This window comes from Sphaerodactylus townsendi, unplaced genomic scaffold (assembly GCF_021028975.2).
Source record: "Sphaerodactylus townsendi isolate TG3544 unplaced genomic scaffold, MPM_Stown_v2.3 scaffold_48, whole genome shotgun sequence".
In the NCBI taxonomy this organism is placed as follows: Eukaryota; Metazoa; Chordata; class Lepidosauria; order Squamata; family Sphaerodactylidae; genus Sphaerodactylus; species Sphaerodactylus townsendi.
The window spans coordinates 30112-53819 of NW_025950671.1; the positions used below are offsets into that span (position 1 = coordinate 30112).

Sequence of the window (23708 nt, forward strand, 5' to 3'; positions counted from 1 at the left end):
TCGCTAGATGAGGTGTCTTTTGCAGGCACATCCCTAGAAGTATCAGGAAAGGGGGAGCGGCGTCTTCCACAGGATCGTGGGCAAGGCTGACGGCCAGAGAAGGGCCCTCGGGGCAACGCTGAGCTGACCAGTATGGCTGCTGTGCACCATGGGGATGATGGGATGCTGTGGAGCCCTCCACTGGCCGAGGATCCAAAGGACTGCAAGGCTGGTCAAGACCAAACGTTGACGGAACGACCTCCATCACATGCTGCCCTGATGAAGCCGAGTCTGCTTCTCCAATCAACAAGTGGGTCTTCTGAGGGGACACAGGGAATGCCTGCATGAAGGACTGGGAGCCACTGGCGTTGGGGACTGACGTCAAGATGTGCTTCGATGCCAGTCCGAGAGTGGTGATCGACATCACCAAGTAGGTCCTGTCGCTGCCGAGCAGACTGAAACACGTCCTCTCTTTGCAGTGAATAAAAGGAAACTGAGAAAGGAGTGATGCCCTTTGTCATTTGGCCATTTAGGCAGGAAAAAGCCCTGCCTGCAGCCTGGTTCAGAGGCCGAGAGAGAAAAGCACTCTGCAGAGCAGAGCCTTCTAGGCTCTTGCTACTCTTCTTGGTAGCTGGCTTGCGCAAGCACACGTGAGACTGCACAGCAAGACCACAAAGATGAACTGGGAGATTCCACCAAGCATCTGTTGGAAACAGCTGATTTCTTAAGACCAGCTGAGCTTGTGCTAACAGTGAGCCAAGGACAAAATTGCTCCCTGGACAAAGACCCTCTAAATAGTGGGATATGAATTCTAGGTTGCAGGCTGCTGGAAATAATCTAGACTGGGACCCAAAAAGACACATGTTATTGCAAACACCTCTCCTCAAACTGCTCTAAAAACAGGAATGTATGTAATGAGGGTGGTAGGCCTCCATGGAGCTTCAGATCAGCTGATATACTCCTGTTCAGAGAAACAGGAACACCTTCAGTGCAGAATAGGTCCTGCTTATAAGTTTGTTCTGCCTTTGAAACTTTGCAACACAAGCTGAGATATCGTCCTTAGGGAAAAGAAGGGAAGCACTCCAGGAGTTCCCAGGATCTGCCTACCATCCCTGACTAGAAAGGTATCAAAACCCCTAGGACAGTAGGCATAGTGAAATGTGAAATGGTGAGTCTTCCCAAGTCAGCCCCTGATTCCAATGCAGCAAGGTATGAGCCTCATGGATTATTAAAGAACATGTCAATGATCAGTAATATTAAGATGAATGTCCTTAGTTATTCAAATGGGCTTTCTCATACTGGCTCTTCTTTGATTTCTGATTCTGAATTGTGACATAGCTTTGCTCTTGAATTATAAATAATGGCTGATGTGCTATATAGGCCAGCTGAATTATCTTTAGACCTGAAATGCCTTGGATAGCAAAAGGTGTTCCATCTTGCAATTCTCAGCAAACAGAAAAATAATCAATCACAAAATATTCATCATGTGAGAATATCATTTCTCCTGCCCAACCCATCACTAGCCCCAAATGCATGAGCTGCATTTGGACCTTGGAGGAAATAGGAACAAGCTTCTAGCAAAGGGAGCCCAGACTCCAGATATGGGCAAGATACCTAGCAGAGAAGCTTCAGCTAGCAATTTGAATAGCACACATGAGCAAGTGTGTTGCCTACAGCCAGGGACCACCAGAATCCTTTGCAGACCAACACACTGGCCTTCGGAGCAAGAAGTGGAACAGGAATACTCTACTTGCTTTACTACCATCAGATCCTCTGAAGATGCCAGCCAGATGCAGGCGAAACGTCAGGAGAAAATGCTACTAGAACACGGAAACCACACAATACCGCAGGAAGAGAACAGCTCCTGTCTTCCCCTCTGAGCCAGCTGACAGCCCACTCACGTAGCCCACCCAGCAAATGTCAACATTCCCATAGAGCGGTGACAGCCAGTGTGGTGTAGTAAGTGTAGTCGGGCAAGTATCTGGAAGACCTACTTGTATCCTGGAGGCTTGTTGGGAGACCTTGGGCCAGTCACATGCTTGCACCCTAATCTGCCTCACAGGGTTGCTGTGAGCATATAATGGAGGCGAGAACAATGAAAGCCACATCGGCGTCCTCACTATAGAAAAAGGTTGAGTACAAACAAACAGAATAAAAAGACTCGTAAGAACACTGTGCAAGTGACATGCAGACCTTGTCAGGGGATTCTATTAAATGCTGGACAGAACGAAAAAAAAAGAAGAAACGTTTCAGCCAAAAATTAACTGCACACTCTACTATTTTCTAAACCTCAAGTCAGTCAGTGAGGGGCAGTGGTCTAGAGTCTGAAAGACGCAAGTTCAAATTCCCTGACTGGGGTAAGGCAGCGGCTCAGCAGCAGAGCATGTGTTATCAGACAGGAAGCTAGCAGAAACCCTATGGAAGAATTTCTGGACATAGATGAGGCATTCTTTTTCTTCTTTTTAATTTTGAGACCCTGGGGCCTTGGCAGTCCTACTACACTGCCATAGAAACACTGGGTGACCTTGGCACAGCGTAGCCTACCTCCTGGGGTTGTGAGGATAAAATGGAAGAGGGGAAGAATGCATTGTTGGCAGATCTGAGTCCCTTTTGAGTAGAAAAGTGAGTATAAACATCTAAACAAATGCAATCAATAGATGAGCTGCCCTCCGAAAAAGTCACGCTTCTATTTTTAACCTTTTCTAAGCTGCTAAATATTGTTACAGGCATCCTTCAAAAATATTGTGTCAGCTTTCAAAATAAAACTTCCTATTCCTCCACATCTATTTGGAGCACCCAGAGTCCGCTCACAAGAGTCACCATCAGGATACAGCAGAAGAGACAGAGGGGGAGAGGGGGTCGGCTTCTGGGGCAGGCAACACTCCCTGTTTCACATAGGAACAGTTTCAGCAACAGCCCATGAAAAATAACATTGTGAAGAAGCAGGATGAATTTGATTTAAATCAATCAATTAAAAATCTCTAGTCAGCAACTTGATTTAAATCATGGTATTCTACATAAAGACTCATTCTTGCAGTTATAAACTTAATATTTATAACCAGATGAAGGTTTCAGTTTTAGAATAATGTCTGTCTTACCTATAAGTAGAGGAACCATTAAAATATTCCCAAATTCGTTTATGGCCTGCTGTCATTATAGATTTTTTACTCCAGAGAGGGAATAATATGAAAAACCTCAGGAATTTTGCTAAACTACCTCAGGTATGTTGCTAAACAAAGATCCCAACACTTGTGGAATATTCTGCTTAGAAGGTTTCACTGCTCCTCACACGTAGCTCTTTGTGCATAACTATTCCACTCCAAACAATCTTCCCTTAATTGCACTTATTGAAACTTCGCACTTCAGAGGTAAGGGGTTGATTCGGTGTACACAGATTCACAAAGGCACAGTAGGATTAAGGTCTTTTTTTGCAAGTTTGTATGTTTACTTCATAGCATTTTTATTGAGAAGAGGAATGTTCTCTCTGCAGACACAAATTCTCAGTTTTGAGAATTACAAAACGAAGCATGTGTGATAATATCTTCTAGATGGAAAAACTGCCCAAAATAATCTTACAAATCCTCTGGGAGAGGTTGTGAATTGATTGACGGACTTCATTTATAAAAAAAATTAAACATTGCATTAAAAATAAACAGTTTCGTGCTATCTAATTAAAAAGTAATTCTTATTTCATGATGAATGGAATGTATCTTAAACAGAAACAGAAAACTATTTAAAATATCTTTAGATTGATTTTTCCTCAAAGGCCCTTTACTTTAAAATAAAATTTAAATTTTTGAAATCCAACCTAAATTTTTAAAATTTGATTTAAAAATATTACAAACCACTGATTTTCATCCGCCCTGGGAAGAATGCCCCCCTTGTCTCCTCCCACCCATTTAACTGTATTAATCCACCTTTTGCTGTAATCACCGGTTTTTAATATTTGCAAGTTCTATCATGAGTGATCTTGAAAGGCGGAGGGTACATGTTGCTAAACAAGCAAGATCTCCTTAAGTCAAACTAGAATCCCGTCCTGTCCCCCATAAATTCTCCCGATGGTCCATCTCTTGGGGCACACAGGGGCTGCAGACAGCCTCTCCTGGCCTCTGCCTCTGTGGTGCTCTGAAGGGAGAGAGGGTGCTCTGGCCAGACCACACTGCCCGTGACACCACATCAGTCAAAGTTCTGGCAAGACAGAAGCAGCAGCCGGCCAGCAAAACTGGAGCAAAAAGCAGCCTATTCCAGCCCATCTTAGTCCCCACACCAGGTTTTTCCTTCAGCCACTACTTGCTACACATCAAAAGAAAAGTATTTTTGAACAGCCCAGCAAGAAGTGTAAACTGGCCCTCTGCTTGCAAAGCAAAAGGAATTAACCCTTGCACATCCAGCACCTTCTTGCCTCCTACCAGGGTGCCTTGGGCTGCGGGGTGTGGTGTGTGTGTGTCTTTGCTGTGAGCAACCAGCCTGCAATGCAGAGCTGCCGAAAGTGTCCTGGTTCCAGGCTGCTCCTCGGGGCCCTCCACTTACACAGACACACAGCAGCTCCACTGAGAAGGACAGGCTGGCTGTGCATCATCCCGTAACACCAACACACATCCACCCAGCTATAAATATCCTGTCCTCTCCAGCTGGAGGCTCAAAGGGATCTCAGCTATTCATCACCTCAATGGAAACTGCACCTTCCAAAATGCCCTTCAGATCCTTCCGTGCCGACAGGGGTCCAGCTCAGTTGCCGGGAAAGCCCACACGGGCCCTCCCGCAGCAGCCATGTGGCAGCCATCGGCTCAGCCACTCAATGCTCGCTCTCCTCGCATTCTTGGGGAAGTGGCTGCAATGGCCGGACACTCTGGGGCTCTGGATCAGTTCGCACCACAACTCACACCAAAGTCGTAGACAAGAAGTCGGCTCCTTCTTGAGCTGCAGAGGGAGGAACCGGAAGGTCCCCAAAACACTGCAGTGACTTTGGCACAATTCCTTTTGTGGGGCAGGTGGGCAGGACTTTGCTGATTGGTTTCATAATATAAAACGCATCACCTTATAACAGCTGGCCTGCATAAGTAAATGTTGCCTATACTTCACTTTCCCCCAAAATGTTCATTTCCCTCCCCCCCAAAAATCAGTTTTGCCCATTGTGAATAATTTTGGTATCAATTAAGATCCAATCATGCTTTGATTATGTGTTGCATGGGGTCGGACTTGATTGCCCTGGTGGTCTCTTATGATTCAATGAATGTGTTTCAATAATAATAAAACGTTTTAAAGAGTTCAGTATTTTCAGCATTTAAGTTTAGTTTAATATCCAAACATAATGGTAACACTGTCTATTCTCTCTGAGAGTTTCTGATACACTTACTTTTTCTTTACTGCAGAATTTGTTTTCCACTTCCTACTTGTATACTTTGTACCTCTCAGACCACAAAACAGAATGGTACAGGAGCTGTGATGTTTTTATTCTGGATACATTGTAAGTGCTACATATTTCCCCCCCCCCCCCAAGGGCTGTTTCCCCTAAATTATACATCTCTAGGTGTCACCTCCTGAAAGTGAAAGGCAGCAGTGGGGCCATCCTGCCCCCCCCCCCCCCCATCTGAACACAGCCTTTTCAAACAAAGGCTGCACAATCTCTCAAGCCTGCCTGGTAGCGGGGTGCAGCCCCTGCAATTCTGTCGGTCTGCTCAGGGTTTCAGCAGAGATCTTCCACATCCCCTTCCGTGAGTTGCTTTTAACAGCGAGTGACCCCCACTAGAACCTTGACCTGCCCAGATGTTCTTCTGGAGAGAACCCAAAATAAAGGTTTGTGTTAGTTTTACATTTGCTGCATTTGATCAAGGAGAAGGTCCCAGTCTTGATTCTGAAAAGGGACCCTATCCAGAATAAGAGCACGAGAATCAGCTTGCGATACCAGGCCTCTTCAACATATTCAGCATTCCTCTCCTACAGCTGGGGTCCAGGATTCCTGGGTGCACCTGAAGGGTTTGTCACAGGATGAAGGCATCAGGGACCCTTTCAAGGAGACAGCAGTGACCATAACCTGACAGATGGCCAAAGATGCAGAGAGCAAGAGGAGTCCCCTTTTCCTTCTCTCATCAGAGTGGGTCTGGGAGGGGGGCGTGGGAGGGAGACAAGGTGTAAAGAAAGAGACATGCATTCTGTCACATGTGAAGCTAAAATCATACCTTTTTACTTTATGCAGTGAGAACACACGAGAACACACAAAGTGTGTCTGCAGTAAGATTAACCCATAAGACAGAGCACGTGAATCCTTTCTGTACACACAGGTGCAGTTGTGGAAGAGGAATGGATCCTCTGTGAAAGATTTGTCACCAGAAGTGGGGATGGGGAATTGCTCTGCACTTGTAGAACAGCACTGGCTGGGGCCATGCTCAGACCCGGAGCCTCCAGGACTTCTGCAGCTCCACGTGGCAGGGAAGGGGGGAGTGTCTGCCATTGCCTCAGTCAAGTCTGTTCTCAGTCATTGCCTGGTATTTGCCTCAGAACTCCATTCTTGTCTGCAGAAGGAACATCCATAGGAAATGAATGCCACCCAACGTGGCCCAGGAGCGAAGCCACCTCCGTCCCTGTGGATTAGGAGGTCTGTCTTTTTAGGAGGTGTCTGACACATGCCTGAAGCTCTGCGACTGCCAGCCAAGTCCCCTCTCCTGCCGCAGAGCTCATTTCTCTCTGGACTCAGCTTACAATGACTGGATTCCAAACTGTATCATCAGAGAAGTAACAAAACTCAACTATAAAGAATGCTTCAGCTTCCCAAGCTATGCAACTCAACACAGGCCAAGCTGGGAGCCAGGGATCCATTTCCCAGAGGGCCGCCCTCCCTCCCTCCCTCCCTCCCTCTAGCCAGCAGCAGCCATTTATGAGGAGAGCAAATGTTTCCTGAGCACCACAAATCTTCCGCGGGACTTCAGAGCAGAGGAAGGTCCGGATGCCTGGGCGAACACCAGCATGCTAGGGGCACGTTTTTGATTAAGCGATCATGGCATGTTCTCTGCAAGAGCCAGCCTCACGGCACTCCTGCCAACCACTCAGGGCAGGTGCCCATTAGGACATTATTGGCATCCCACCTTTGTGCCAGAATGGAACTCTGGAGGGCACTCCCAGTTCCCAGGGGGTCTCTCCTGTCCAAGCACTGACCAGGCCCAGACATGCTTCACCTCAACAATGCACCCAAGGGCACAGCCAGGCAGAACAGTCGGCACGGGCCTGACCTGTGGGTGCCAAACACGGCCCCTCTGCAGCAGAACACGCACCATTTAAAGCTGCCACAAAGACCCCGTCTTCCTCAGGCCCAGAGCACAACATGACCAGGGACTCAAGTGCCAGAACAGGCTTTAGGTGCTTGAAAAGGCACCGGGGGGGTGGGGGTGGGGGCGGCTACAGCAGCCTGGTCCCACTATGCTATGGCCCAGTCAGAATCAGGCCCTCACAGCATTTTTAGATGGTTCAAGCTCAGCTGCAAAAGGATAGTTCTGGCACCCACAGGCCAGGCCCACGCTGGCTGTGCCCTTGGATGCATTCTAAACAAACCCTGGTCATGTGCACAGCATAACCCCACGGCAACTTCCCTGCTTTGGAACAGAGTCTAGGCAAAGAAAAGGGACAATTTGCCAACATGAGGCAGATACATTGGAGCAACCAGGCATGATCTTGTGAACTGATGCTCAGAGGGCAGAAAGTCGCATTTTCTCATCTTTACTCCCCTCCATGCAAAAGGGGAAAAACCTCCGGGGCTTCATCATGCCCCTGAGTCGTCTGCAAAGTACCTGATATGTGCCTGATGCTCACACACAGCTGTGGTGTGATATCCTACCATCCCATTCCACACACAAAGCTAACCTTGCCCTTAATGCCTCTTTGGGACCTTCCTTTCTCCTCCACTGGATGGTACAAGAACCCCGGTCAATGTGTATTCCGCAAGCCTCCACTGGCAGCATCAAGACAGCGCACCGGAATACAATCTTCACTTCCTTTTCTGTTCCGCAAACGCACGGCACAGCAACTGCAGGACTACCCATTTGAATTCACTTTTAGCTTCTTGCTTTCAAACAATGGGAGCCTGGGGGTATCCCATCTCAAAACATGGGTGGGCTGTGACTAATTCACACCACATTAGTTCCACAGCTAGTTCTCACCAGTGCTCACAGCCATCAGCCAGAGTCTCATCCCCAATTTGCCTGGCTGGGGCTGTCCAAAGTGCGGGCGACAGCAGCCCTGGCCCTTGCTCTGTGAAAGGCCTCAGCAGTCATTCAACACTACCTTTTGGCATTGCAGAACTTCACCGTCTCCACAGCCCAGTGAAAGGAAGAGGGCAAGAGGAGACGCATTTTCAGTTTCACTGCTGCCTGCTTAATGCAGCAGAAGTGCTACTGGCGACTGGAAGGCCTGACGCAGGAATTGAGGAGTCACCTGTTCTGGATGGGGTGGCACCTCCCTTGAAGAAACAGCCCCATGGTCGGGGCAGGCTCTTGGACCCAGGCCGAGCACCAGAGAAGCGGGCTGCAGCTGTGGCCTGGAGTGTTTTTCACCAGCTTGGACTGGCTAGTCAGCGGTGGCCTTTCCTAGACAGAAAGGATGTGGCCATTGGGGTGCATGCCCTGGATACATCTAGATTAGATTACTGCAGCGTGCCGGATGTGGAGCTGTCCTTGAAAAGTATTCAGAAACTTAAATGGGTGCAGAATGCTGCAGCCAGGATCACTCCATATGACCCCATTCGGCCTCTGCATTTTCCAGAGGCAATTTTACTGGTGGTCCCTGGCCCCTCAATGATGCGGCTAGCCTCTACCCGGGCCAGGGCTTTTACAGCCCTGGCCCCCACCTGGTGCAACATTCTCCCTCTAGATGTCAGGGCCCTGTAGGACCTGGGTGAGTTCCGCAGGGCCTGTAAAACTGAGCTGTTCCACCGGGCCTTTGGGGAGGCTGGCCGCGGACTGCCCGCCTCTTCTTGATGCCCCCGTGTACCATCTGTTTTTGCTGTTCCATCTCCGGCGGTTGGCTGGTCCCCTCCCGAGAGTGTAGATCAGATGCCATCTGTAAATATGGGGTGTGATATATTGCTGCTACTGTTTTTAAGGGATTTTAATGTGATTTTCTGATGGTGTTATTTGTATTCTGTTGAATATTGTTTTGCTGTCTGTACACCGCCCAGAGCCCTCCAGGGGTAGGGCACTATATTAAACCTAATAAACAACAACAACTACTCCAATCTTGGCTTATCTATGCTGGTTTCCCATTTGTTTCCAAGAACAATTCCAGATCTGGTGCTAACCTTTAAAGCCCTAAGTGGTTTGGGGCTCCCATGCCTAAAGGACCTACCACACCCTCATGAACCTCTTTGACCACCGTGGTCACCATGGGCCTGCTTGGGCTGCCGCTGCCTTCTGAGGTCAGGCAGGTGGTCTCGCTGAACAATCCACAACTCAGGCAAAGAATCCCTCCCTGAATGGCCAGTTGGGGATGCAAAGTTAGGAGGGAGAGAAGGGAGACCCTATCCCCACTCCCAACAATAACAGGAAGTACCAATTGATGCGATCTTCCTCTCTATCAGTGAGAACCATTAATTACTCTGGGTATCTGATAGTATTAAATGAACCAGAGAGTGCGTATTGTATGGATAGTGCAAATGTAGCCAAAATTTGAAGGCCCTCGACCAAGCCCTATAGACTAATAAATTTTGGGCCAATTCTAAGCAGAGAGCCGCATAACATACGCAATTTTGCATTTTGATGTGATTTTGATGTGATTTTCTAGTGTTTATGCCAAATAAAGGCTGAATGAATAAATGAATGAATAACAGGAAGTTCTCTCTTGACCAAGGCTTCCTTCTCTCCCCATCACAGTAGCCAGCCAGCCTCCTTCCAAACAGCCAAATGCCCAGCAAGTGACCAGCTGCTACCCTGGAGGGGAGAATGGACAAGGAGCCCAGTTGGCCAGAGGAAGAGGAGGGGGGGCAGGCAAGCCTCACAACACCAAAGCACCAGAAACACCCCGGAAATGCCCTCTGGCACCACTGCCAAGGTGGCAAACCAAAGCTGGCTTCAAACCTTGTCACTGTCCTCAGAGAGCTGTGATGGAAACCAGAAACGAGAAAGAATGGTGAACGTGTCCATGTAGAAACACTCACACAAGATCCACAAGCCCCGTTGACAGCTGCATCTCCACGCCGCAATTCATGGATCGTTTCTAGAACACGAGGCTTTCCAGCCATGAAGTGCAACTTTCTCACAGCCACCCACCCACCCGCACTGCCGCCCTAAGAGTTCCTCAGGCCCAGGGGCCCAAAGGAGCGACTCTGGGTGAGCGCTTGTGGCCACATCAGAAAGGGGAGGGGGGTCAGGCTGCTCCAGTGGCTCTGAGCCCTCCTCTGGTACACCTGGAACTACTGCCCAAGTCCCCTCACGCCAGGACATGGAAACATCCCTCTCTCCCAGGACTCCACCCTCTGAGCCTTCCCAGCAAGGGAGACATGAAGCCAAGCTACGCCAGCCCTGCTCATTACTGCCAGGCAGCTTTTGGGGGAAGGCTCTCGGCTGCCGGCCGCAGGAGGCATCTGCACGGAGACCTCCTGGCTCCATCTGGGTGACTTTTGGGCAGTTCCTAAGCTCTAAGAGCTGCTGATGGCTGCTCAGTGTCTCCTGGTCACTTCCCCCATGAAGGGGCTTGGCTCTGGGGCAGATGCTTCCAAAGCAGACAGGCCCTCGAGATGCGGAGGTGCGTTCACACCTAGCCAATGCACAAGTAGCAAGGGGGTGGGGGTGGGGCTGTGCCTACTGCTCGATGCAACAGGTCAGTCGAGCCACTCCAAGTTCAGGGCAAAAGCTTCAAGCAAAATGTCAGACCAGATCCGAGCAGAAATGTGGCTGCAACTCCAAGCGAAGGAAGCCAAGCCAGCGAAGAAGCCGTGTGGTCCTCAGGCTGCGCTCCAGTCTCCCTTGGGGTCTAGGGAAGGCCTTGAGCTTCCCAGGGGCCTCCTGCCTTCTTTCATTTCCCACAATGCCCAAAATAAACAGTGAGTCCACAAAGGATTCAAGATGAAAGGGAGAACCTTCTGTTGCAGTATAAAGAGGAGCAAGCTGGAGTGATCTGAACCTGCCTAGAAATATGCGAGATCAAAGCAGGTCTCGTTAAATTAAAAATGCTGTCACACAGATAGGAACTAGCCGCCAGCAGTGCCGGCTTCAACATGCGAGCCTCTGATCTGAGGCAGAGGGAGACTCAGCAACACAAGACACTGCCCTCACCACAAGGGGAAAAGAAGTTCACCAGCAGCAGATGAGTTTTAATAAGGATATTAAATACCTTATAAGCAAGCTATTAGGATTTAACCCTTTCAAAGGCAACCGCAAGGCTTTCTGCAGACAGGCCCTGGGTGAGGCCTTTTCTGATCCGCCTCCCCGACCCCCTGCAGGACCCAAAATAAAAAGCAGGCAAAAGATGACCCGTTGTGGAAGACCCCCACTGGACACCCTTGAGAGCGGCTGCTGGCCTTGAGAAGCCGAGGGTTTGGCTCAATACAAGGCAGTTTAGTATGTGTGTCCAATCAGCGCTGATTTTGACCTTCAGAATACCACCCTCATGGCCAGGTGGACTTGCAGAGGCTGGCCTCGGTAGACCCCCTGCCTCCCCCCCCAAAAATGGCTCATAGCACGCACACACACCCCACTCTGCACAGCATCTTTCCACAGACCACACATATCTTCCTTAGCTGCTAGAAGAGGACCTTGACAAGGCAGAGAAACAACCACTTGTCTTCTCCCAGAGGAATAGGCTACACACCCCTTTCAATTAATGCCTGGCTCACAAACAGGTGATGCAAGCAGCTAGAAGAGTCTACCTTTTCCAGCCACACAAAACCAAGTCTGAAATCCATAGCTATGACTGAGGCGCTAGAAAAATGCACAGCCCCCGACAAAGCTCAGATTTTCCAAATCTGAGATTGCATTAAATAAAAGTTTCAGTTCTGCAGGTGCGAAGCAAAAGGGCCACTGTGTGACCCAGAAGCCAGGCCGGGCCGGCAAAGTGGAGGGGAGGGGGTGGGCATGGACGTCCAGTAGGGCAGAGCTTTCTGCAGAACTGCTCCTCCAATCTGGATCTATCACAACACATTCTAAACCACATATTAAGTCACCATAACGTGCATGACTTATCACAAAGTGGGATGCCGGAACGCTTTAACCTGTGCCCTCATTCCATCCACTTTTCATGAAGTTTCAGCACAGAAGTCATAATTTAAATGTCTGCTGCAGCCTTTACAGAGCAACCTTCAGTAAATAGGCATGTGTCGATATCAGAGATGAAAAGGACAAGGAGGGGACAAAAAATGGGGGAGGGTTCCAATTTCCCCAGTTCTACCACCCCACAACTTCTTTTTCAGTCTTTCCAAGTGAAATTTTGGGAACACTGGAAAAAAGCTCTTATGGAATTGTTTCTCTTTCAGAATGAGGAAAATCCTCTAAAGACAGGGTAGATCTTTCCACAAACCAGAGAAAAGTTTACAGAAAGATCTGAAATCTTAAAAGATAAATTTACTGGAAAGTTTTTTTTAAAAAAAAACCAAAATAACGGAAGTGCCACCTGTAGCTTTAAGAAAGTAATGCCCCTCAGTAGCTGTAGCTAGGCAACCACAGTAGCACTGCCAGTCTTCAGTCCTTGTTTCTGTCAGTAAATGGCACGGCAAGGAGGCACAACCCCTTCAGGGACTGGTCTGGACGTTGAGGGAGGACTGAGCAGGGCCAAGCCCACCAGCGAGCACTGGCTGACTCGACGCCATGCAACTTGCCATGTGACTCCTTCAGGCCTCGCTGTTTGCTGTGGTTCAAAAGCAGCCAGTGTGGTACAGGGGTTAGAGTTTCAGACTGAGGTTTGTAGGACTAAGGTTCAAATCCCTACTTTACCTGCCAACTTCGGGCTACTTACACATTCTTGGCCTAACTTACCTCAAAGCGCTATTGCGAGGCTAACATGGAAGAGAGGAGAATGATTTAAGCTGACCTGGGTTGTCATTGTGTAGAAAGATGGGGCATAAATGGAGTCAATAAATAACATAGCTGAAGATGGGGGTAAAAGATTGATTGGCTGGTGGGAGGGAGGGAGGGAGGGAGGGAGGGAGGGAGGGAGGCAGGCAGGCAGAGGAAAGGAAAGGAAAGGAAAGGAAAGGAGGGAGGAAGGAAGGAAGGAAGGAAGGAAGGAAGGAAGGAAGGAAGGAAGGAAGGAAGGAAGGAAGGAAGGAAGGAAGGAAGGAAGGAAGGAAGGAAGGAAGGAAGGAAGGAAGGAAGGAAGGGGGTGGCTGGAAAAGGATGAAAGGAAATAGTGTGGGGGGAGGGGAAAGGAATAAGTGAGATGCCTGCTCCCCACCTTGCCCTTTGCAGGGTCCCCACCATTCAACTCTGCCCCGTTTGGCAGCTGCCCCTAGTCTGTTTCCCAGGGTTGGGGGAAGGAAAGAGGAAAAGCTGACAACAGAGGGGGGCAGATAAAAGTAGGTTGGCTGGTGGATGGGAAGGAGAGAAAGAAGCAGGAAGAGGGGAGAGAGACTATGAGAGCTGTCAGCAAAGAGAAACAGAGTGGAGAAAGGGAGGTCCCCCCCACAAGTCCTTGTGGGTATGCGACAGCAGTTTAATTTATAACAGACTATCTCCCCTCTTCCTGCTTCTTTCTCTTCTTCCCATCCACCAACCAACCTAGGACCAGGAGTGATGGGTTCAAAGTGAAGGGAAAGAGATTCCACCTAAACATCAGGAAGAACTTCCTGACACTCAGGGCTGTTCGACCGTGGAATTCACTGCCTTGGAGAGTGGTGGAGTCTCCTTTGGAGGTTTTTTAATAGATGCTGGATGGCCCAGGAGTGCATTGCAGGCGGTTGGTCTTGGGGTCTCTTCCAACTCTATAATTCTATGATTCTACTTTTATCTGCCCCTTTCTGTTTTCAGCTTCTCCTCTTTCCTGATATGCAAACTTGTTCATATAGTCCTGTTGTGAAGGTATGGAACTGTTTTTGTCCAAATAAATCATTTTTTTGGTTTACTACAAAATCTGTCTTACTACAAAATAACTGAACTTTATTTTTTCCACCCACTCAGATACCAAAAATAGATATATGTGCTAAAGTGGCAGACGGTGAACAATTTACAGCTTGCTCACCCTCTGTTAAGCAGAAAGCTGTGGTTACAATCTTATTGGCATTTTCCTAGTTATAAGCCCTACTAGAGAGCTACTGTGGGGTAGCGGTTAGTGTGCCAGACTCTTGGACATGAAACTCCCAGCTTTGAATCCACACTCTACCGTGGACACCATGTGCGGTCTTGGGCCAGACACATATTCTCAATCTAAGCCACCTCCAAGGAATATTGGAGAGAGCATATGCACCGGAGACAAATTCCTTGTGTGTCCAATCACACTTGGCCAATAAAGATTCTATTCTATTCTATTCTATTGTAAGGGCAGGAGAAAGGAGAAAGTTGGAAGCTACTCTGAGTTCCCATTGGGGGGAAAGGTGGGGCAGAAAAAAATTATTAACATGGCACTTTTCCAAGTAGACCTGTTTCGGGTTGCTCTCGACAGCCCTCATACTTTTAAATTTCTTAAATATGATACATAGTAAGCAGTAAAACAACTTTGGGCCGACAGGAAAATACTGCATATGTTTCATTGTTTCCCAAAATGTTAATTTCCCCCAAATTTACACAGCTCTAGAATTTTCAACTTTACATCTGTACTCAATATACAAATATATGTACAAATCAGCTCTCTGTATGTCTTAAAGGGATGTAGAATGGTCTGGTATAGCCCAATCCTGTCAGAAATCAAGTAGGGCTGGTATTTGGACCTCAGGGATCTGCAGAGGAAGGTCGTGGCAAACCCGCTCTGCTTCTCACCTCCCTCAAAAGCCCCCTTCCATACATTGGTTCATTCAATAGCACATGCGCACACGCGCGCGCACACACACAGCATGAGCCAAAAACTGCCAGAGAGGGCAAAATATCACCCCTCCAGCATAGCGAAGAGGCAGGTCAGAAATCCATGTTTAAGGCTGTAAAGTGCCGTGGGCAGCCCTGGATGTGGCAAAATGCCACAGCAGCCACCCTGAAAGAACTCATTTCAATGAGGAAACAATTTTTGCTGTGGTTTTTGTTTTCTGACAAACTGAAAGACAAAGGACACTTTCTGCAGCTTCAGGTTATCTGGCACATAGAGGACCCCAGAGGCTGCCTGGGACTCACCATCTCCACTAGGAAGAAACTGAGCACAGCCACTCCTGAAGATGCATCAGCTGTCAGCCAACAACGCTCATGCTGTCTCCAGGCCTGCTTGCAGCCTCTGGGAGATCCGCTGGCCTATGGAGGCAGGCAGGTGGCACACCTGGCTATGGAGCCTGCCCACCTCTCAAAGGAAAGAAACAGCTGGCTGGGCTGCTGCCCACCCCCCACCCCACGTGCTTCTGGGGCTCCAGCCTTGGCACTTCTTCCCTGGTTCACACACACCTCCAGCTGGCATCACGACAGAGGACACCAGCCACCCAGAAAGGGGGGGGGGCGACTGTTCTCTGCCACACAGCGGGGGGGGGGGGGGTGGTAGAGAGAAGAGCCAGAGTGTAGAGGACCACACAGAGACAAAGGCGCTGACTGGAGTACCAGGAGCGAGCCAAAGGGCCAAGGCCCCGTTTGCCACCAAGTTCTTGCGCCTCTGTTGACAAGCAAAACCCTCTGAATGCAGCGCGGGGCAGCTGAGCCAGCAGCTGAGCGCCCCGCGCAACTTCCTTTGTACCCCAGGCAAGCCTCTGCCCACTGCTCCTGCCCACCCCGCGGTCCTTCCCACCCCGATCTGCGGCCAGGCCAGGCCGCCACACGAACCTCCGGCCGGGCAAACAGACTCGGGACTCCCGCATCACACGCGAGTGGGGGGGGGGGGGGGGGGGGGGGGGGGGAGCTTAATCCCCCCCTCCGATCTAGCCCCAAGCGCAACATTAAGCCCTGGGGGGCGCGTCGGAGAGAACGCGGCGTAATTGGGGGGGGGGCACGGTGCCCCCAGCAGTCGGCAACCGGGCGCCCCCCCCCCCCTCCGCTGCGTGACGGCTTCTCAGGCCGTTCTCCCCGAGAAGAAAGGAGGCGCCAGCCGGGCAGAGAGTCTCGGGCCCCTGGGGCCCTTCCGGGGCTGGCGCGGAGCGAGGGGGGGCACCCCCTCTCAGGCACGGTCCGGGAGCCCCGGGACGAGCAGTTCCGGCGGGCGGCCCGGCAGAGGCCTTCCCCGCCCAGGCAGGCCCGCGTGGAGGTCGCTGGGCGAGTCAAGTCAGCCAGCCCGTGGTCAGGCCAGGCCAGGCCAGGCGGGTCCGGAGAGCCACGTCCGCCCAAGCGCCTCCCTCTCGCTCCGGGCCAGGCGGGCACCCCGCCGGGCGAGCCAGGCCCGCGCCCGCGCCCCCCACCCCGCCCGCCCGCCCGCCCGCCCGCCCGCCGGCTGCTCACCTGGACGATCTCCCCCTCGGCGCTGAGCGTGGCTCCGGCGCGGGAGAAGCGGCCTTGCAGCCCGGTGGTGTAGGTGGTGTAGTCGCCGCCGGGGCTGGACTCGAAGAGCACCACCTCCACGAAGGCCGTCTCCTTGGCCAGCGCCGCCGCCGACGAGGCCGCCGCCGCCAGCAGCACCCACAGCCCCAGCAGCGCCGCCCGCGACGACGAGCCCCGGGACCACGAGCAGCAGGACGAGGAGTTGCAGGAGGAGGAAGGCCCCGCCGCCGCCGCCACCAGCCGCCGCCGCCGCCTCCCGCCGCCGCCGCCGCCGCCGTTCATCGCGCCCCGGGCCCCCGCGCGCCACACTCGGCGGCCGCCCGGCCCAGGCCGCGCATCGCTCCACCGGCCCCGCCGCCGCCACCACCACCACGCCGCCGCCGCCGCCGCCACCACCCGCGGGCCGCGCCGGGCCCCTCGGTTGCCCGCCCTGGCTGGCTGGCTGGCTGGCTCCTCTCCCAGCTCCGGCCGCAGCTCTCCTCCGCCCTGCCGTGCCGCTTCCCTTTCATCCGCTCCACGTGACGGGGGCCGCCGTGGGGTTATCCCCGCCCCGCTCGCTCGCTCGCTCGCTCGGGCAGCTGCTCCGGCTCCTGCGGCGGCGGCGGCGGCGGCCTGGCCCGGGCACAGCCTTGCACGCCCGCCCGTCGCAGCACTTGCAGGGAGCACTTGCTAGGCGCACTCCGGCGGGACCCTGCCGCCTGGCACACCGGGCGGCCTGCAGGAGGGCGGCGCGGGCGGAACTTCCCTCCCGGGCCGGGCCGGGCCTGGCGGGAGAGACACCGGCGCCGTCTCGGCCCCCTCCCTCCCTCCCTCCCTCCCTCCCTCCACACACACACCGCCCCAGCAAGGCGATCCGGGAGGCGGCGGCGGCGGCGGCGGCAGCCACCTCTCGCCCTCCCCGCTTTTGCCTCACCAGGAGGGAAAGGCCAGGCGGGGAAGATGGCTGCCCAGCGCTGGGCGCCTCAGCCTTGCCTCTCCACCCCCCAGCCCCCGACACCTACTCAGGCAGAGACGCTGGGGCAGGCTCCCCTGGCCTGGCTGAGGGTGCCCAGGAAACCACACACCGCAACCCTCAAAGCTGCCAGTTGACCCCAGCAACACTGCTACCCGCTTGCTGGGACATGAGGCCCTATGGCTCTCACTCTGCCCGGCACTCATCCTATGCCCAGGAGCTAGCAACTGGTGTGATGTCACAGGACAGACGGGTTTGTGTGTGTATAGAGAGAGAACCTTCCCCACCACACACACACACACACAAAATACTTTCCCTGCTTTGCTGCCGTTTTGCTGGAGGAATTCACTCTCTGCCAAGTCCCTTGTTGTTGCTTCTGTGCCATTCGGAGCACACTTGTCCTTGACACAAAGTTTGATTTTGAAGGGAAGTGGTGATAAGAATTGAAATTATTATTATTATTGAGATTAAATTTATAGGCCGCTCTCCCGCTTACAGCTCAGAGCGGCTTACATTTAATAGATTAAAATAAGGTACATTAATAAATTAAAATACAATCCACTTAAACCCCATTATTCACAGCCTTCCCCTGCCTTTCCTGAGGAGAGACTGGCTGATGTTATACAGGAGGCCAATTGATGCAACGGCCCCAACCCAATGCCTGGTGGCACAGGTGTGCTTCACAGGCCCTGCGGAACTCTTTCAAGTCAGCGTTCCACCAGGCTGGGGCCAGAGGTAAAAGCCCTGGTCTGAGTTGAGGCTAGTTGCACCACAGAGGGGCCAGGTGTTGCCAGTAGATTTGCCTCCGCTGATCAGAAGGCACGTGTGGGGTAATGGGGGAGAGCTAGTCCCTAAAATAAGAGCTGAGGGTCCCAGGCCACTAATGGCCTTAAAGGTTAAAACCAACACCTTGAACCTGACTCAGAACTCCACCGGTAGCCAATGTAACTCACAGAGCACCGAGGTAATGTGCTCCTGTGGCAAACACCAGACAGGAGGAGCTGTGCTGGACAAGTTAAAAGTTGGACATTTAGCACCTGGAGAACATTTTAGTATGGTAATGAGCTCCCCAGACATCTTGGGGGCAACCCTGTCACCTGAAATAGCAACTGCTTAGTGAATACCACATGGACACCATAAAACAGTAAACTAGCCACAGTGGTACACTCTTATCACAGGAAGAAGAGAGGAAGTGTTATCCAAAACAAGGAGGGGCGACCAGAAGTCTAGGAAATATCCTTGAAGCTTGGAACACTGGGGCATACTGCAAAATCTACTGCCTGCAACTCAGCATTTGTAGGAAAAAATGCACTTATCGGATCTCCCCTATTGCCGGGCCAGGTGGCTTAGAAGACAAGGTCTTCTTATGTTAGAACAACACTAGAAAAATACAATCCAAGATAGCATCTTGGTTGACTGCTTCTATAAGTAAACACTCTTTGCTTATTCTTAAAGCAAGCAATAACCCTCCATTATATTCTGTTATCCTCTATTTATTGTAACCATTCCATTTCTAAGGCACAAATTATTAAGGCCTAGACATGCTTCAATCTCGTATGGTCAATACAGAAAAGAGTTTGGATTTATACCCCCTTTTCTCCTATAAGGAGACTCAAAGGGGCTTATAACGTCCTTTCCCTTCCTCCCCACCCCCCACAACAAACACCCTGTGAGGTGGGTGGGGCTGAGAGTCTAGCCCAAAGTCACCCAGCTGGCATGTATTGGAGTGCACAAGCTAATCTGGTTCACCAGATAAGCCTGCACTGCTCAAGTGGCAGAGTGGGAAATCAAACCTGGTTCTCCAGATTAGAGTGCACCTACTCTTAACCACTACAGTACACTGGCTGGGAAGGAATAGGAAGGGATAATAGCATTACAAAAACCAGTTTTCTGAAATGTTGCCTCACAGCCTTGTGGGAGGACAGATGTTTCCTGCTGCATCTGCTTTGGCTGATGCAGTTCACTGGTCCAAAAGATTTCCTAGTTTTATCCCAAGGGCTACACGTGACTTCTCAGGCTGGGGATGTAAATTTCTGCATCTTTTTCTAAAAGGATCAGGCCCTAATTTGAAGCTGTTGTTCATATTCTACTGCAGTGGTTCTCAACCCTCCTAATGCTGCGACCCTTTAATACAGTTCCTCATGTTGTGGTGACCCCCAACCCTAACATTTATCCATTTTACAGATGGAGAACACTGATGCAGAGAGTCTTAGGCAACCCACGTGAAAGGGTCGTTAGACCCCCAAAGGGGTCGCTAAAGAAAACTTTTAACCATCTTCTCTCCTGGCTCCACCTTTCTGAGGCTAGGTAGACATTTCATGAGAAGTGGTGGGAATTCTCCAGCTCGAGGCAGCCTCCTTCCCCCACCACATCCAAAGTAAAATCCTTCATTTTGTCCTTGGAGGATTTCTGCTGTGTTCCTCAGATCTTCCAATAAACAGACTCAAATTTAAATGAAACCTATTGATTGAAGTATCAGGCAGGTTACACTATAGAGATCTTTGTCAAGACTAACTTTTGCACCAACATCCACAGTGAAAAAGGCAGTAGCCCCTCCTACCACCCCCCCCCCCCCCCATTGTGAAGCAGCAGCTGCCCTCTTCGGACTCTCACATGCTTCTCGCCTCAGTAGTGGCATAGCGCCCACTGGGCAGAGGGGGGCGCCCTGCCCCAGGCACAGCAGCAGTGGAGACGTGGCCGGGCCATCGAGGGGGTGTGGAGGGGTGTTCCGGGGTGGGGGGCAGGCGACACTATGGCAGGGGCCCCGGGAGCAGTTTCCCCTCGCTCCGCCTCTGCGCCTCAGAAGCCTGCGCTAGCACAGCACTAGCATAAGCAATGCAACACAGTAGAGTGCAGGTAGAAACCCATCAGATGCTACAGTCTCCTAATTTCCCCTGAAGACATGAATGGGCAGGTCTTGACATTCTGGCTGCCCCAGCCCCAGTCTTGCCCAAAGACAGGAATCAATACTTTAGAAGTGGAAGTCTTGTTTTATTGTTGGCAATCATGGGGAAGCCAATAACTTTATTGTCTGAACTGGTGAGTTCTTTACAAGTCAAATATCATATGTTCCCAGCAGTAATACGCCAGGTACCCCTCAAGCAAGATACCCAATTCCCAGAGAAGGAAGATTTCGGAGGGGGAAGAAAAGGGGGAGGAAGACAGAGGCACTTTCTCATAGGTACACACGTTCCAGAAGGCAGATAACGTTCTTGATAACTCTCTTTCTCAGGCCAAAAGTGTAAGAAGGGCCTCATTAACAAACAAAATGGCAGGAACCAAGCTAACTTGGCGAGGGTCATGACGACACTGCCCCCCTAAAGCCCCCTTCCCAAAGGCCCAGACCTGTGAGGACACCATTGATAGAAATGGTGAATTCGCTGGGAGGCAGAAACAGCAGAAGCATTAATTTACTCATTCTCTCCAGAAAGGAAATTTTTTCCAAGCAATCAAATATTGTAACAGTCCCCTGTGTGGGCAAGAGTCCAGAATTTGTGACCCTTTGTAATGGGTATTCTTGTGAATCATGATAGGTGGGGGAATTTCCGTAGCCGGGCTCTTTAGTGAGCTGCAATGAAACACAGAATGTTCGTTCAATCTCAATCGTTACCTCACTGATCAGCTGTTAAACTTTGAAAGGCCTCAGAAAGCGATGTCCCAATTTATGGCTGGACTGAGTACACTGGAGGGTTTTCTTGTGGAGATATAAATGCCATCTCCTGGTTTGATTCCTCCATGCTATGCAAAAGGGGAAGGTACACACCAAAGTGAAAATGAAGAAAACCTGTACCAGGCTACAATAATGACTTCAAAGATTAGTTCTCCCACTGGAGAACTAATTTTTGAAGTCATTATTGTAGCCTGGTTGGTACAAGTTTTCTTCATCTCCTGGTTTGAGGCACATGGTAGTCCATTCCTTATCAGCTTAAGCTTTGTATGAATGAGTCACTGGAAGCAGCAGAGAGGAGTAGCAGTGGAGAAGAGGACTGGGACAGAAAGGGCTAAGTGAGCTCTGGTTTTCTTTATGGAGGGCTTTTCTCTAACCACATCTTTTAAACAGGGGTTAAAGGTGGTTTTCTTTTTTCTCTTTGTCCTGGCCATGTGCTTGCCCCAGGTTTCTGAGAGAGGGCTGCTGAGAGGTGGGGCTTCCTATTAGCTGTGTTGCTCATTCTCTGGGAGCAGCGAGTGTTTTATTGAATAAGGACATATCTTGAGGGATAGTAGAAGGCACAGAAAGCTCAAGGGGGAGGCACTCATTAAAAATTTAAAATATTTTAAATTTAAATATCTAAACCCCCAGCAGATGTGTGGGGGCTTTCCAGTGTTTTGCACTGAGTGTCACACGTACGATTATCTACTACTGGGACAGAAGTCATGGGTGTGCCCTCGCTGCAATGAGCTCCTGGCACTCAGGGAATGTGGGTGTTCTCTTGAAGCCAAGGTGGCAGACCTGGAGAAGCTGAGAGAGGCCCCTCACATCATCACTTTTGAAAGCAAAGCCCCACACTCCATGCCGCTGCTGCACCAAAGTCTCAGTGCTGTCACTGCTCCCCTTCCCAGTTGCCCCGCTGTCCTTTGCACTCTGCCCTCCCCACAGCCACCGCTTTCATAGTTTATGAAGGTCCGTTATGCACAGGGAGCCCACCACAACTAGGAGGAGCGTTCACTGTGCAGTCTTTGCTTTGGGGCATATTTGCTGCCATTGTCCATCGCCCTGCTTCCCCACGCTTCCTGCCTGTCTGCTGCAGTGAGACAGGCATCACCCTTGGTTTGGTGCGTTTCTTGTTGTGGGTCTGAATGGCATCATGTTCATTGGATTGACAGCTGTGCTCTGTACAACACAGCCCAGCTGCATGTGTACTCCCACTGGATGTGATCGGATATCTCCTCTCTCCCTCGGGGAAAAAATCACCTCATCTGAGTAGTTCAATAGCTATAATAATCCAGGGGGAGTGCTCTTTTTACCAATGGGGGTGGGGGTGAACTCCAATGCAAGTTCTTATCTGACTGTGGGAGGAGAAATCCCTTGCAATAATGTTGGTGTTTTTGGGGGGGAGGGGGAAGCCTCCATCATGACCCGGGGGGGGGGGGGGACACGGCCACAGTCTAACATTCTCACTGTAGCCCGTCGCTCGTAATTCATCCTATGGACATCCCTCCCAGCCTGCTGATAACTGCAATGGCTGCTGGAACTGAGACGGCGAGGAAAATGGCTGATCTGCTATTTGGAGGTAAACATCATGTTTTCAATAAAAAACAATAAAAGACAGCAATTTTGCAATGATTATTTATATCAATTATTAATATTGTGCTATAATAAGTAAAATTGAAGTAACAAATCTGAAAAGATTATCTGCCTGCTGTTTGCCTACCGATTTACCTATCAACCACTCCTCCCTTTCCCCTACAGGATGCAATGCTGGCGACATGCTCTGTTTATCACAAACTGCTGTCTCCCATCTGTCCAAGCGCACAACGCTAACAATAACCTTTCTGTGTCCAAACGCTACCCATCTGGGACAGAAGACGTTTGGGGGTGTGGGGAAGCAATCAAGGCAGGGTGAAGAGGAAGGAGGTGGCCACAGGGAAACAGGGAGGTGTGCCCTGGGGTGCAAGGGAGTGCGAGGGGTGAAGTTAGGTAGGCTGGCGGTGGACGGAGAAAAGATGTCCAGAGCAAAGCTGTGCTCACCGGCCACTTGCCATTACTCTGGTGCTGAAGAAAATGAAGCTAGTGCTTGAAGTGGTGTTGCTTGGTGCAGTAAAACTGGGAAGTAAAGCGGGGCTCAGGGAAATACACCCATAGAAGGATTCTTGCCTTGACATACATTCAGTCTTGCATAATCAGCCTAATGTCCAGCAGTCAGTTGGGGAGAGTCTGGTACTCAGAGGGGCTCCCACTGTGCAAATATTGGGCAGGTTTGTGGCTTGGGCTAGCTGCTGGGTCCTGGCCTATGGTTGGAAGCCCAGGTCTCTTCCGCAGCAGGGAGCACCTTTTATCAGCCCGGGCCACTATGCCAGCCACACTACCTAGCCACAGAGTTCCAGGATCTGGCCACGTTCACTTTAGATCATTGGGGTGCTGCAGTCTACGTAAGGGTGTCTTTGCAAACTGTCCACAAACTTCAGTTGGCCTCCGTGTGGCAGCCAAGGGGCTGGATACCAAGATCCTATTGTCTCTGGATGCAGCATTTGTTTCCATGCACAACTGAAGGGCCTGGTTACCTTTAACGCTCTAAATGGCTCAGGACATGAAAAGCCACCTGACC

The 23708-nt window shown here is 50.9% G+C and overlaps 2 protein-coding genes across 2 annotated transcripts in view; one reads left to right on the plus strand and one right to left on the minus strand.

Moving 5' to 3' along the window:
• The window catches only part of LOC125425437 (E3 ubiquitin-protein ligase ZNRF3-like), a 40873-nt gene extending 24101 nt beyond the window's left edge, over positions 1 to 16772 (minus strand). Inside the window, exon 1 of the mRNA XM_048483044.1 lies at positions 16452 to 16772. Within this exon, the coding sequence (XP_048339001.1) occupies positions 16452 to 16772 (321 nt within the window). The remainder of the gene's footprint in view (positions 1 to 16451) is intronic.
• A 92-nt stretch (positions 16773 to 16864) lies between these two features.
• Positions 16865 to 20763, plus strand: LOC125425439 (transcription initiation factor TFIID subunit 4-like; the record flags this gene model as incomplete). Its single annotated transcript, XM_048483045.1, has 3 exons — positions 16865 to 17277; positions 17407 to 17672; positions 20675 to 20763. Coding segments are annotated over 3 exons (768 nt in total), but the record flags the coding sequence as incomplete, so codon positions are not given.
• Positions 20764 to 23708: the final 2945 nt, after the last annotated feature.